Source organism: Zophobas morio, unplaced genomic scaffold (genome assembly GCF_036711695.1).
Source record: "Zophobas morio isolate AGI-343-1 ecotype UQ-CSIRO unplaced genomic scaffold, CSIRO_AGI_Zmor_V1 ptg000044l, whole genome shotgun sequence".
NCBI classification, from domain to species: Eukaryota; Metazoa; Arthropoda; class Insecta; order Coleoptera; family Tenebrionidae; genus Zophobas; species Zophobas morio.
The window spans coordinates 217,781-231,758 of record NW_026972149.1 but is presented as its reverse complement, the minus strand read 5'-3'; the positions used below and the strand labels follow the sequence as shown (position 1 = coordinate 231,758).

At 33.1% G+C, this 13,978-nt stretch overlaps 2 protein-coding genes and 1 long non-coding RNA gene across 6 annotated transcripts; 1 reads left to right on the top strand and 2 right to left on the bottom strand.

The window, feature by feature from the left end:
• Window positions 1-32: 32 nt before the first annotated feature.
• On the bottom strand, window positions 33-1,025 carry LOC135141287 (uncharacterized). The gene is made up of 2 exons (XR_010282367.1): window positions 326-1,025; window positions 33-275 (listed from the first exon to the last, which is right to left on the bottom strand). It is a non-coding gene; the product is annotated as an uncharacterized LOC135141287 (long non-coding RNA).
• A 243-nt stretch (window positions 1,026-1,268) lies between these two features.
• On the bottom strand, window positions 1,269-6,604 carry LOC135141198 (26S proteasome non-ATPase regulatory subunit 2). Of its 2 annotated transcripts, none has more exons than XM_064072063.1 (5): window positions 6,469-6,604; window positions 5,728-5,784; window positions 1,769-4,007; window positions 1,594-1,712; window positions 1,269-1,539 (listed from the first exon to the last, which is right to left on the bottom strand). In XM_064072063.1, exons 1-5 carry the CDS (start codon window positions 6,535-6,537, stop codon window positions 1,354-1,356), a joined length of 2,670 nt encoding a protein of 889 aa, XP_063928133.1. In that variant the 5' UTR covers window positions 6,538-6,604; the 3' UTR covers window positions 1,269-1,353. The 2 variants fall into 2 exon arrangements, with proteins under 2 accessions (XP_063928133.1, XP_063928134.1); XM_064072064.1 differs by having other exon boundaries at window positions 5,728-5,774; window positions 6,458-6,550.
• Window positions 6,605-7,016: 412 nt separating this feature from the next.
• LOC135141326 (regulator of G-protein signaling 7-like) lies at window positions 7,017-13,421 on the top strand. Of its 3 annotated transcripts, none has more exons than XM_064072319.1 (9): window positions 7,017-7,249; window positions 7,402-7,589; window positions 7,641-7,947; window positions 7,998-8,221; window positions 10,980-11,200; window positions 11,251-11,490; window positions 11,575-11,761; window positions 12,160-12,252; window positions 12,305-13,421. In XM_064072319.1, the coding sequence occupies exons 2-9, from the start codon at window positions 7,437-7,439 to the stop codon at window positions 12,365-12,367; spliced, it is 1,488 nt and encodes a 495-aa protein (XP_063928389.1). In that variant the 5' UTR covers window positions 7,017-7,249; window positions 7,402-7,436; the 3' UTR covers window positions 12,368-13,421. The 3 variants fall into 3 exon arrangements, with proteins under 3 accessions (XP_063928389.1, XP_063928388.1, XP_063928387.1); XM_064072318.1 differs by having other exon boundaries at window positions 7,383-7,589; XM_064072317.1 differs by having other exon boundaries at window positions 7,305-7,589.
• Window positions 13,422-13,978: the final 557 nt, after the last annotated feature.

Sequence of the window (13,978 nt, the reverse complement as noted above, 5' to 3'; positions counted from 1 at the left end):
TGTGTATAGTAATGTTTAATTAAAAAAAAAAGTTGATACTTGTTTTTATTTACAAGCAAACTAACATAATTAGAAAAACAATACAATTATCGTTCAAGCTTATTTAAAATGTTGGCATATTCTTCAGCTTGGCGTAATGCTTTTCTTGTGCGCCAAGGTATAAAGTAGTGCCTGTATCCAATCCAGAAACACACCAAGCCGCTAACGCCTGCAATAACTAGAAGAGAAGATTTTCCCCTCTGTTTTGATGCCCACCGCTGATACCATCCCATCGTCTTAAAAGAGAATTATTACTTCCTTTTCGCAACAATATTATATCACTTACGGTTCTTATTTCTGAGCGAATTCACCTGATTTTTTCTCTTCGTGGTAGTCGATAATTGATGGTCTCCAAACGTAAATACCAACTAAAACTCCTAAAATTGTAGCAAAACCTAACTGAGCACCCGTTAAGTTTTTCGGTTTTCTAATTTTCATACTATGATATATAACAATAGCACATCACTAGCACCAATTGAGGTTATGTCAAAAATAGTTACGTGTTATGGTTTCGTTTTTAGATCTCCACGATGGTCGCTAGAATCTTTACTCTTCTGAGACGTTACCCAAGGCTTAATTACAAATATACTCAAATGAATAGCTAGAGCAGAACCAACTAACAGCTTAATAAAATAAGCTTTTTTTGATGATTTTGGGATCATCACCTGATTTATGTCACACTAACTCGGTTACTAGACGCGATTTGTATAAGTTGTAAATACGTATAATTGTAATGAGAAGTATTTGCAAATTTAAAAGAAAAGTGGAAACTACTGATCTTTTATCTCAATAAAAAACGTATCAACTCATAACATCAGTCGTTATGTAGCTCTGAATGCTTGTGATAAGATAACCTCTCATCTCTCATGTCTCGATACTCAGCGGTAGGTAGAAAAAAGAAAAACAGGCCTTAATAAGTCCATGCATTACATATAACAGAGCGCTTAAGTAGGCAAATCATTTCTTAAATATCTTACATAATTTTAAGACATTCGTTGATGAAAAAGAGTAATTATAGCGCCATTATTTAAATTTACAATTACAACTTTGGTCACATGTGTAAGACCGAGTTAGTTATAAATTGGTAAAATCTTTGTTCACACTTTAGAACATGGAGATAACATGTATTTTTCTGTGGCAAAGATATACATTTTATATATATGTATGAATAGTTACACAGTTTTTTCATCAAATCAATGACTTACTAAAGATACCAATAAAATTTCAGATGTTTTATAATTAGTTTACTCTAAATAAAGTGGATACAAAAAGAAAAAATACAATACTATTTTATAGTATAAATACAGGTAAATTTTAATATGGGTAAAAGTCGGGGTTTTTCCTAAGGATGACAAATCCTTCCATTATGGGGGTAAGTGCAATATATTCTTCTGTCGCTAATTCGGCCCTTTCCCCAAATGCTAACAAAACGGGGGTTGTGTGAGTCTGAAAGCCTGTTATAGTTTTTGGTTTTCCAGCTTGTCCGACAACATCAACAGCCTGGAAAACATAAAATAAGGAAAAAGACACATTTGGAAAATAAAAAAAACTCACAAGACCAACTCTAACAGGAACTGGAAGTGGATTGAGATCTTCATCAAATGTGACCAACATTCTAGGCTGCATTGCAGCAGCGAGCGTATACAGTAAATAATGCGATTTTCCTAAGATTACTAAAAAATAATTCATTATTAAGAATTTTTATAGGCTGTTTTACATATACACTTACTGTTCTTTACATCCAAAAATCCTACTAAGGTGGCCATTAGACCTGCTACGGCTACTGGGCTCATTAGTTGTCTATCGCTATGATACGGACTAAGAGTGAGAGTTCCCTTCCCTAAGTGCGTTAATCCTTGGGCAATTCTAACCATGAATAAATTATTCGGATCTTTAGCGTGAAACTGTGCCAACTGCCTTAACATTGCTGCTAATCGTGCATTGTTGGTGCCAGCCCCAACAAGACCCATCGCAAAAATAGCATTGTGAGCAACTTCAGAATCACTGTCATGTGAAAATTTACTCAAGGTGTCCAAAATGCTGAGTTTGGGGTTGGAAACAGATATTAAACCGAGTGCTAATGGGACAGCTCTTCGGATAACAGGTTCGCAATAACGTAACAGATGACCAAAAGTACGGAAAGCCATATCGCTTCCTATATCTTCACCCATACTAATCAAAGCAATTCCCAAAACAGCCACAGCTTGTCTCGCAGAAAGGTCTTTATCTTTTTCTTCCTTATCTTTACCCTTTTCTTTGTTTTTGTCGCTTCTACTTTCTTCCTTATCAGAAGATTCGTAGTGTTCTGAACAAATGTGGAGTAAATGTTGTACTTTGAGAACATTGCCCGTGCCCGCATACGCACAGATGTCTACCATAGTTACCGCCATCGATTTAAAGGGTTCTGGTATAACCTCTAAAGCGGCAATTATAGTTTCGATGCCTTCTTGTTTACCCAAGTGGCATAAACCTAAGCCTAGTGGCAAAAATCTTGCGTAAGTATCTTTCAAATCGGCTTCCGATTTTTCCATAAGAGTTTGCATTATTGCGGTAGTGATCTGGGAATTTCCAGAACCGACAGCGATCATACCGCATGCTAGAGCGGCCATTCCAATTACCTCCATGTTTGATTTTGAGTCGGAAAAAACTGGCGTTAACAAACTTAAGACTGCTTCTCGATTTGAACCGACGTAGGCCAATCCAAGACCTACTATAGCTCCGATTCTCATCGTGTTGGTGTTATGCAACACATAGTCAGATAAAAGAGCTAAAGCGGGATCGCATTCATTGCGGACGCCGCAATTTACAATACCACAGGCTAATAGGGCACCAGATTTTATGTGATCCTCTGAAGAATAGAGATATTTATCTATGGGAGTAAGGCCACCGTCAACATCCCATAGTAAAACTAAGCCTAAAGAGGCAGTGGCGCTCAACATCCCATGTTCTTTATTTTTATACAACCACTTATTTCCGTCCTCCATCAAAAGTTTGTCTTGTCCAAAAGCGGCATTAACGAACCCGTTGACAAAACTGGCGGCTAAATTTTGTCTAGCCGAATCAACTTGGTTGGAACCAAATTGGGGTCTAGTATTTTCCAAGTGCGATTTATATACATCTTCGGGAGTTTTTGGTTCCATAATATCTAATTCTCTAGCAAGATTGAGGAAATGGTTATTTAGATGACAGTTCGCCATTATTTCGACTAGATCTTCATACTCGGGAGTAGTCTCCGGAATTTCAATATAAATTTGCTGGCGTCCTAGCATAAACGCTAGTTGCTTTTGCACAGTCGAATCTGGGCAAGAGGTAAAAATCTCTTCAATTAAATTATGGTCATTCAACTGCATTGCAAGTCGCAACGCTTGGGGATACTGTTCATAGTTCCGGAAAAGTAATAACGCAGTTTGCAAAAGAGTAGTGTTTTCTGGATCTGCAACGTACGGAACGCAACTGATCAAGTACAAACAAACTCTGGGATAAGTATTCTCATCAACGTAGACTTCCAGCAAATCCAACCTCTCGATCTCCATTAACAAATCGCACGCCTCAGCTTCAGCATTATGCGACATATTGTATGGAACTATCTGTTTCGCTAATTCGATCAAAACATCTTTAACCTCTTTATCTTCAGAGACGTCCGTTTCGGCCCACTCTGCCGCTATTTCTCCAGCTAAATGGCGGACATATTCGTGTCCCCAGTCGCCGATTCCGTCCAATTTCGACGTAAGACGATATTTTAAACATTCTCGTCCTTCTCCCATTGTCATTGCTAACACAGAGATAATGTCAGAGCAAACAATTTTAACAGCAGAGTCTCGAATTTTTTCATATACGCCCTTCATTGTAGAGTAGTGGGGCTTCATAAATTTTAAAGGTTTCGGAACCGAAGTCATCGAAGTTGTCGAAGCCCGAATATGATTCCCCAGAGCTTGTAATGCAGGTAGATACAAGTTTTCATCGCTTTCCTGGAAAAAAATGTACGATTTGAACATGCAAAATACTTGATTTTAGGTGATTTAATACGTATTCAACAATTATACGGTTAGAAGTTTAAATTTTGCTCGTGTCGATATCAAACGATTTTTGATTGACATTGGCGTCATTTTTTGTCAAATTTATTTTTAAAAAGTGCAGCTTTATGAATCAATAATAAAATGAAGTGCTTTGTTGGACGTCAAACTCTGTCAAAATGTCAAACTTTCTTTTTAACAGAAACTGCGATACACTCTCATTTGCCTCAATACCCAAAAAGATAAATATGTTAGTATATATATATATATATTTGATAATTTCATAAACCTTGGGTGTGGAGATTTTTATTTCCAGGAAAAAAGTTAAAACAATACAACAAAGGAATCTTGCACCTTTTATGGTTTTCAATATTACAGCTATTAGGAAAGACAAAAGGAACAACTCCGTATAATAAATATTACGGTTCTTGGAAAATCCTAATAGTCTGGTAGAACAGAAGAATATACATGTATTATGAAAAATTATCAATGTCATTTTTCCCTCCTCATTTGTTTCAAAGATTGCACACGGAAATGCGCATAAAGTAACTCTTAAAGTTATTATTGTAAAAGAGCATCTGACAGGTTTGACTTTCCACTATTCGAACATGTCAAATACCGATCCTACGTTATCATGAATACGTCGGCAACTTTTAATCTAACGGCACAAAAGTCTGTGACATAAATTAATTTGGTCATTGTAAAAATACCTGTACACGTCATTGTGAAATGGACTGAAATAACAACTACTGCCTGTAGTTTTTATTAAGTTCAATATTAATAAATTTAATTATTCTTTTAATTTTTAAATCAAATTTATATTTTAAAACGATTCGCATCAGTATTTGCAATACATTTTCCACTTAGGAGTAATAATAGTCTGGTAACGCCGTAGACATCTAAATATCTATCTTAAAGTATATCAATTATTCTGTCAAATTTTATAGATGTATCTAGTCCAAATATATCTAATTTATATTTTAAAAATACATGTTCTGTTCAACTAGTGTATTTCATTATTTGTTTAATGCTGAATTTTTAAGAACACTATAGTATCCTTCTCCAAGTTTATGTATGTATTTCGTTTTTCAGTCATGAAATTTCTTAATTTAAAATAAAAGTAATAGTCGCAAGTAAATAAAGCTCCTTTTTTTATTCATGCAGAGCAATTACATTTTTTAACATACTCGTTTTTCAGGGAACAAAATTTGGAAAAAGTCGGTCACTTCCACCAAAATTTAAAATTAGCATAAAAACAGTTTGGACATGGTTAAAGAAAAATAAAAACATTGAACTTTGTACATTTAATAGAATCAGAAAGTTTAGTTTGACACACAGCAACATAATTGAACGTAAAGTACCAACTTTTGGACATGTTTTTTTGATTGCGAATCATAATGTACAACCAGAAAAGTTTGCAAAATATTTTTACTTTTACATCATAGGTTTATTACTAAAGTGTAAGCACTATCACATCTGGGGGAGATTATTTTGTATAAATATTTCAATATATTTTTTAAGATGTTGTCATCTTTTTGGTGGTTTATTATATTTTGAAGCAATTGCTGCATTAAAATTGTTTGCGAACGGTAAAGCAAACTTTTGCAGTGAAAATAACATTTTTATAAATGTCCGTTTCTAGAGAAAAATAAAAATACGTATAAAACATATTTACCTGTAACGTCTCCACGCACAAGTTTAATTCCTCCTGTAACTGCTTGTCTTCTTCAGACTATAAAAAAATACACCTCGTAAAAACAATGTTCTTACATTATATCGGGTGATATTTTAAATTTTCGATCTAGTTGGCCATGACGCTACCGTCAGCCGTTTGAATTTTACTGCTGACATACGACTCATGGGCAACTAGAGCAGAAATTAAAAAAAAATTACACGGTATTAGTTTTTGGACAGAACTTCAAGGCATCTTTGATTTTGAATTGTACGTCAAAATGTAAATACTACCACAAAAAGTATTTGACAGGTCTTTCTTGCATAATCTTGTCTGGTTGTCTCTCAAATATAAAGTATTCAAAGTAAAATAAACTATAACATAAATTTTTTGACAAAACACAACTGTTTCTGACTCAAAATACGGCAAAATAATTTTTAGATGTTCCCAAAAATAAGTACCTATCCAGCCTATTGTTAATTCGCATGAATTTCCATTATTTGTGCACAATAATTGGAGATTCATGTAACCATTAAAATCAAAAATAGTGTGTTTTAAGTTTCCAATTTGTCATTAATATGTTTTCACTATCCACTTTTATTTGCAATTCAAAAATGCCTAAATCATTCTGAACATAACCTTACTTTTTCACATATGACAATATTCAAGATTTTAACAAATTTTCCAACAATTTACTATAAATTTTTAGTACAAACGATAATTAATCATAAACAGACTTCTTACCAATTCGTTTTTTTCTTCTTCTGTTTGTTTTTCTTCTTTTTTGGGAACTTCTTCTTTAGTGTCACCCATTTTCTACAAAAGCCGTAAACGCTCTGTCATCACCTTATTATTGTAACAGCGCAAGCGCAACTGCTAAACTGCTGAACCTATGCTGAAGGCGCGCGGGTCCGTGTTTTATGAATGAAACTGCAACACCCAGAAAGGCACCCCACAGATGGCGCCAATGAAATTTATTCAATAATTTAATTCAAAGTTCTAAAGTGATTAAGAAATAAACACAAACGTAAAACCGACACTTGAATAAAAGTTTGCATTTGCTGCGATAACTTGAATTCGTTGTAAATATTATTTTGTTTTGTTCATATGCCGTTCTTGTAGGCTTTTTCGTTTTAAAATTTATTCTTTAAATATAGAAGAAAAGACTTCTGGGCATTTTTTTCTGTCACTGTAAATTATAGCCTATTTATTTATGATAAGAAGGTATTTTTTTTTAATTTGGCGGGATATTTTAAATTTCGGGCGAAGTCGTTAACAACGAAGTCGCAGAGAAAAGAAAATATCGATGGTTGCAGTGATGGTATCCGAGCGCAGGAAATAAATAAGTAGTATTTTTGTATTAGTTCATTGAAATTAGGCAATTTTGTGTAAGAAAACTAACAAAAAATGTTGTTACATGTGATACCAAGTTAAAAAGTCTAGTGGTGACACATTTCTCATTAAAAAATGACATGAAGAAAGCAGGATATCCTATGCGACACTTTCGGTTAGAAATTTCAATGGAGTAAGTTAAATAATAAAATACTCATGCAAATTCATCACCGTGAATACGATTTAAGATGTTTTCAATGAAACTGAATTCATTATTACATTTTTAATGAGCGTGGAGTTGTTGTTAGTCATGTCAATTAATTAAGGTGAGTGGTGTTGGCGTAGAAAAGGGAGGACGGTGTTCCTCCTAAACCATTGATATGGTCACCATGAATTCCGACAAGGCTGCCACCAAGCGCAAGCCGGAGCCTAATAATGGGGGCTGCACCGGAACCAGTACAAATGAAGATGTAATACAGACACAAACCCCTTCGATTGCAGAAGAGTCCCCTAACAACCTCCTATACAAAAAGGTAAATTACTAAAAATTATCGCAACCTGAAACGCTCATTTTTTAATTTCAGATGGAAAAGATCGTCGAGAAAATGCAAGATGAGACCACAGGAGTTCCAGTGCGCACTGTGAAGAGCTTCATGTCAAAAATTCCCTCTGTTTTCACTGGTTCAGATTTGATAATGTGGATGTTAAAAAATCTTGATGTGGAAGACCAACAGGAAGCGTTACATCTAGCACACCTCATGGCTGCCCATGGTTACTTTTTTCCCATAGATGACCACATGCTAACTGTCAAAAATGATAATACCTTCTACAGATTTCAGACACCATACTTTTGGCCATCAAATTTCTGGGAACCAGAGAATACTGATTATGGTATTTCTGTACATCATCTTTGAAAACGATTTTAACTGGATATTTTGAAGCTGTCTACCTGTGCAAAAGAACCATGCAAAATAAGACACGATTAGAGCTTTCCGATTACGAAGCGGAAAATTTGGCCCGCTTACAGAAAATGTTTTCAAGGAAGTGGGAGTTTATTTTTATGCAGGCTGAGGCACAGAGCAAAGTTGATAAGAAAAGAGACAAGTTGGAGAGGAAAGTGTTGGATAGTCAGGAGAGGGCTTTCTGGGACGTCCATCGACCTATGGTACATGTTTTTCCCTTTCTTAAAATATATCAATCAAATTTTTGAGATGGCCACTTTCAATGAAACTTGGTTGACTCAAATAATCTAATCCAAAATGAACCGTGCAATTTTTATAACTTTCCATTTATTATGTTCGTTTATTATGTACATAAAAATGCCGAAATCATGTACGTCGTACTTTTTAAAAATGCTGTTATAATTCTTTTTATGTAACTTGTAGATAAAAAACAACAGTTGCAATTCTGATTTCACTGATTCATAACATAAACTTTTTGATTAAATTTTTTTTCTTATTTTAGCAACTTGGCTGTTCCGTGTTCAGCTAAAATTTTCTCACTTACCTAGTTGTGGGAATGATAGACAATGTCTCACATTGAATAAAATATGGAGACTTGTTTAGCAGCATTATTCGCAGAAAGCAGATTTATTAAAAAAAAAAACTATAAACTCTAATACTTTGGTTTTTTGCATGTAGGAAAGTAATACTCTGAAGTATTTTATTTTTTGTGTAATAATTTAAGACTTATGTTTCATAGTAACACTCAAAGTCTAAAACGTTTCCGTATCTTTGAAATTAATAATTTTGTCAGTGCGTTCGCATATCATTTCTAGAAAATTAAAAAAGGGAAATAAACCTTCCTAAATTAAGTATTAAATATAAATTTAATTCTATGGTTATTACAATGTGGCCTTTTCTTTTGTTGAGAAAGTATTAAAAAAAATCGTGTGTAATTGAGACGGACGGTACAAAAATAGTTACACAAGTCAAAAAATATTTTTTTACGTAATTGCCTGATACAGATGCCACAATTGTGATTATTCGAACTTTTCTCAATTTCAAAGCAATATCGCATCTCAGAGTGTATATAAAATTGTTTAATTATTTGAAACGACGGCGTGGTTACAGATAAAATTTATCTCGGAGGTTACATGGCAGATTTTTGGAAAGTATCATGATAACATACTAACTAAAATCTATTTGGTTCTAACTTTCAAAACATTATAACAGAATATTGTCAAATAAATCTTTATTAAAAAGTTTTTCTTAAGAGGGGTTGTCATCTCAATTGCAGTAATGTGTTTATTTTGAAGGTATCATAGGCGATACACACCCTCGTGGCACCGAAAACGGTATTTATAAAAAAATGTTTTCTATTTTCTAACTGTTGCCCTAAAAACAACTTCTCCGATTTTCCGAAAATTCTAGGAATCGAGTAACAAGATTTATCAAAAAAATTGATGACCAAACATCTTTATCTCTGCTCAAAGGTTAAGATTTTATAAATCTGTATGGAAAAATGCACCCTGAGATGCATACGGAAAATTTGAAGGTAGTGGAAAGTGTTTTAAAGTTACGCATCTGAGCGAGTTTTGATAGAATTTTCTCAATAAGTTATAGTGAACGAACAATCTTCCACGATTGAGTAACTGGAGCCCATAAGATTATTCGCAATAAATTAAATCCACGGTAATTAATATCTATGTGCGATAGATTTGGTCAACTGGAAAATGAAGTCTTTATATATTTTATTAATGCCCATTTCACCGCACTTTTAATCATCAATTTTCAATTAATTTGGTGATTAAAATTGCGGTGAAAATGGGTATGACTGTACCATTAAACATTAATTTAAAGACAATAGATAAAAGAATAAATTTGTAATAAAGACGGTGATTGAGGTTACCAATATAGCAAGTGCAATAGAAAAAAATAAATAAATAGGAAAAACTGTTTTATAAAAATAATAATCTATAGAAATAATAAATGAAGGTGAAACAAAGTACACATTGTACACAAATATCAAACATTCATATATATATGTATATATTAAGTTTTACGTTGTTACGTTATAAAATAATGATTGATTTAAAAAATAATTTATTATTTTGGAAAGATAGTTACATGATAGGGACACTATTATTCAGAACGAAATATAGCGCCAATTCCCGTCAAATAACAGAAAATATGCGTCAAGTTGATGATTGAGTATACAATTAGTTTAGATTTCTTTGAATTACTTCTAATGTAAAATGTATAATATATCCAACAATATTTATGAAGCACTTGTTATTTTTTATTGTACAACATCTATTAATATATCGATCTAAATTTATCCAGAATAAATTATTTCTATCATTCAAAACCTTACCAAATGTTTCTTGCATCTATTTTTTTATCGTGTATAACTTACTTCAATGCATTGTTGCTGTTGAAACATTTTTGTAAACATTTCAAATTTTTCTTCACTAGAACTTACAAATATTGCGCAATTTATTGGTTTTCAAGAAAATTTTGTGTTGTTAAATAAGAGATACTTGAGGTATCCACCATTGAAATCTCTTACTGTAAGCTGCATGAAAGTATTATCAGGTTCGGATAAAATTCATCGATAGTGGTCACTGATATTTAGGATGTAGTAGAAGAAGCAGAATGAAGATGCACAGAACTCAATGGTACAAAGAGGTATGCAAAAATATAAACTGAGAGAATCGTAAAAGGTGTTGGTAGTCTGTAGCTTCAGCTATTTGCTAGTTTCTAGTAGTAGCGGTGGTGGTACAGTAAGTTAAGTCTAGTGGCAACAATTTTTGACTTCTGTACTATATAAAGTACCGTCATTTCTTCATCTACAATCGATCGAAAGTCGTTTTTTCTATTTACCTTAATATATGTAAATAAAACGTTTCTTTTTGAGCAAAGTGAGTCAATATGAAAATAGTATGATTATATTCGAATTGTTTGAACGTAATTTGTCTGCAGCCTGGTTGCGTGAATACCACCGAAATTGATATAAAGAAAGCATGTCAAATGAATAAACCTTCCCATGGTTTTAAAAATATGCATGTTGGTGCTCCAAGAATGTCACCTTCTACATCTGGCATAAACAGTAAAAATTCAGTAGATCTCCTCAAAAAGCAAGTAGCATTACTCAAGTCTAGATTAGAAAGAAGAAACATCAAGGTCTCCAAAGCTGCTGAGTCGTAAGTTTGTTCATGTATGACTATAGAATAAATACATTATCGTTGTCTAGGTTTGTGGCATATTATGAACAGTATTTAGAGTACGATAGCTTTTTCGTTGCTCCAGAATATCCAAATCCATGGATATCAGATAATCCAGAACTGTGGGAACAAGAAAAACAAGCAAAAGACATATCGGCCCGCAGGGTGAAACGTTGGGCTTTCAGTTTACAGGAACTATTGCAGGATCCAGTTGGCAGAGAACACTTTGTGAAATTTCTTGACAAAGAATTTAGTGGAGAAAATCTCAAGTACGAAATGAGTTCTATTTGACCCATGATGTTTAATTGCTTTTGAATAACGTTATAAGAATTATTGTTTTATCTGTATTGTAGATTTTGGGAGGCTGTTCAAGAATTAAAAGCTCTTCCTCAAAGTGAAGTTCAGAATAAAGTACAGGAAATATGGATGGAATTCTTAGCGCCTGATGCAAGCTGCCCCATAAATGTTGACTGCAAATCTTATGAAATCACTAAAAAGAATATGGAAAGTCAAGACAGATGGAGTTTTGATTGTGCAGCAGTAAGTGTTTAATGAAAGAACCAATTAATCCCGAAATTTAGGCAACTCTCAGATCGAATATGGGTTGGTTAGTCGCTGATAGTGAAAAACGCTCGAAAATTCTTCACAGAGAAGTTTTACAGTTGCTGACTAAAGTCTATATGCACTTTGATATAAGCAACTAGGCTTTGAAATCGCTATTAAATTGTTTTTTTCGTTAACGGAGGAATTTGTTACGTGAAACATTGATAATCATTATATTTGATCTGAGAGGTGACAATTAAAACAAATGTTTGTAACTAAAATCACTGTCTGCTGTACACTTAAATTTCCAAAACAACTTGCCCACAAACAGAAATTGTTACTCCACTATCACGCTTTCATCATGTGATTTTATTTACGTGTCTCTGATTTTGTAGGCTCATGTTTACCATCTTATGAAGAGTGATAGTTATTCAAGATATTTGCGATCAGAAATGTACAAAGAATTCCTAAATGGGTCTAAGAAAAAAGTAATTGTTCAATCGGAACCTAGCTGCAGTTCTTCACTATTTTATTTTTTAGACTTCAGTAAAGGGGATTCGTTCCATCGTGTCATTTTCAGCCCGTAAAGACAACGTAACTTAATTATAGCAAACGGGAGATGTGAGTCTTCAACTTTCATTCTAATTATGACTTACCCAATATTGGTAAGTTATCTATCGACAATACAAGTTATAATGCCAGTGGCAAATTTTGTTGACGTAATTGTTTAATGTAATAAAAGTTGGACATCTTGCGTTTATCTGTTGTCACGTATAGTTGATTTTTTTTTAAATACGTACAAACATTGATATTGAAACTGATATTCGTGGAATTTAAGATATAAATTATGTATTTGTGTTTAAAACAGTTATGGTGACTCAGTGATATTAATAGCATAGTTATTAGCAACAGTTGAGTCCAGAAGATATTAAAATGTATATAGGAAATTAAAGCACTAAACGATCTACTGCTATGTGATACATGCACGAGCATTTTTTTTTTCTTTGAAAAATATATATTTATATTCATTAAAAAATAGTCTGTGTATATAGAATGTACATAAAATGAGGACCTTTATTTATTGTACTGCGTCACTATATCTGTTGTTAAGTAACAGTAAATTGTTTTTCCCAAATCTGTGCAGTGTAGTTGATCATTTTTGGCCATTTAGTAAGAATACAAACACTGCCATCTACAGTTACATATCTAAGTTATAATTTGAAAAAAAAGCATGTATTGTATGTGAGCGCTACCTTATATATACATATACAATGTGTATATATTTGTTTATTTATTTAGCTCAGGTGTAATGCTGTAGTATTAGGAAATTAAGGTAGGCGACACACTTTCTTTTTACAGTGCAATATAAATTGTCACAAAATGCTAAAGCTTCTACGGATTGGTTCAATATTATTATATTAGGTTACAAATTGCCAAATGAATTTTTGTATTTGATTTTTTTATTGTACTCATAGTATACCCACAGAAATTTAAGTGACACTAGATGACGATTTCTCAAATTGATGTACAGCGCTTAGGAAAATATACCGATATTTACTTATGTTATAAAGGAATTGAAAAACATCTCATTACCAGTTATTGAAATGTAGATGATTATTCCATACAGAATTCCAATAAATTACCTATGTTAATTGTAGTTTGTTGTTGTCATTGTTAACACCCGACCTTTTGTATTAAAAAAAAGCAGTTTAGTGCTTACAGCTTTGTAAGAAATCTGATTTGTCTCATCACATGGTAAATTCGTTTTAAACTAATCACGATGTGTAGGTTGACTAAAATTGTTTTTACTTCTCGATCGTAAGCTAAAGAAGTATTGTAATTGGATCCAGCCGACAACAGTTTCTTTCATGTTTTCTCTACCTTTCATAACCCCTACGGTATGAAAACATGGTTTTTAATTTCTGTTTGTTTGCGTACCTGTTGTCGGTGTCAATTTCGAAACTATCTTGGACTGATTTTTATCAATTTTGTGTGTTACATACCATGTAGGTAGATGGTAAAACGCCACCAAAACTTGTTTGATCATTCCCACTAACAATGGGACGACGTCAATTTACAATAGCAAATGTTATTCGAATTTTACCATCGTTCCATTTCTTAGATATCATCGGGTTGAATAACATTTTACGAAAACTGAATTTAGGAACGAGAGAACTTCTGAGAAGGTTTAGTCGAATTTTTGATTTGTCGTAT

What these genes read in the sequence shown, in the direction of transcription:
- LOC135141198 (XM_064072063.1), bottom strand. Translation starts at nt 6,537, where the DNA reads ATGGGTGACACTAAAGAAGAAGTTCCCAAAAAAGAAGAAAAACAAACA. An exon ending in TGTGCGTGGAGACGTTACAG is followed by an intron (nt 4,008 to 5,727) that starts GTAAATATGTTT and finishes ATTTTTTTCCAG; the next exon opens with GAAAGCGATGAAAACTTGTA. An exon ending in ATTTTTGGATGTAAAGAACA is followed by an intron (nt 1,713 to 1,768) that starts GTAAGTGTATAT and finishes ATTATTTTTTAG; the next exon opens with TAATCTTAGGAAAATCGCAT.
- LOC135141326 (XM_064072319.1), top strand. Translation starts at nt 7,437, where the DNA reads ATGGTCACCATGAATTCCGACAAGGCTGCCACCAAGCGCAAGCCGGAG. An exon ending in ACCAGAGAATACTGATTATG is followed by an intron (nt 7,948 to 7,997) that starts GTATTTCTGTAC and finishes GATATTTTGAAG; the next exon opens with CTGTCTACCTGTGCAAAAGA. An exon ending in GGAGTTTTGATTGTGCAGCA is followed by an intron (nt 11,762 to 12,159) that starts GTAAGTGTTTAA and finishes CTGATTTTGTAG; the next exon opens with GCTCATGTTTACCATCTTAT.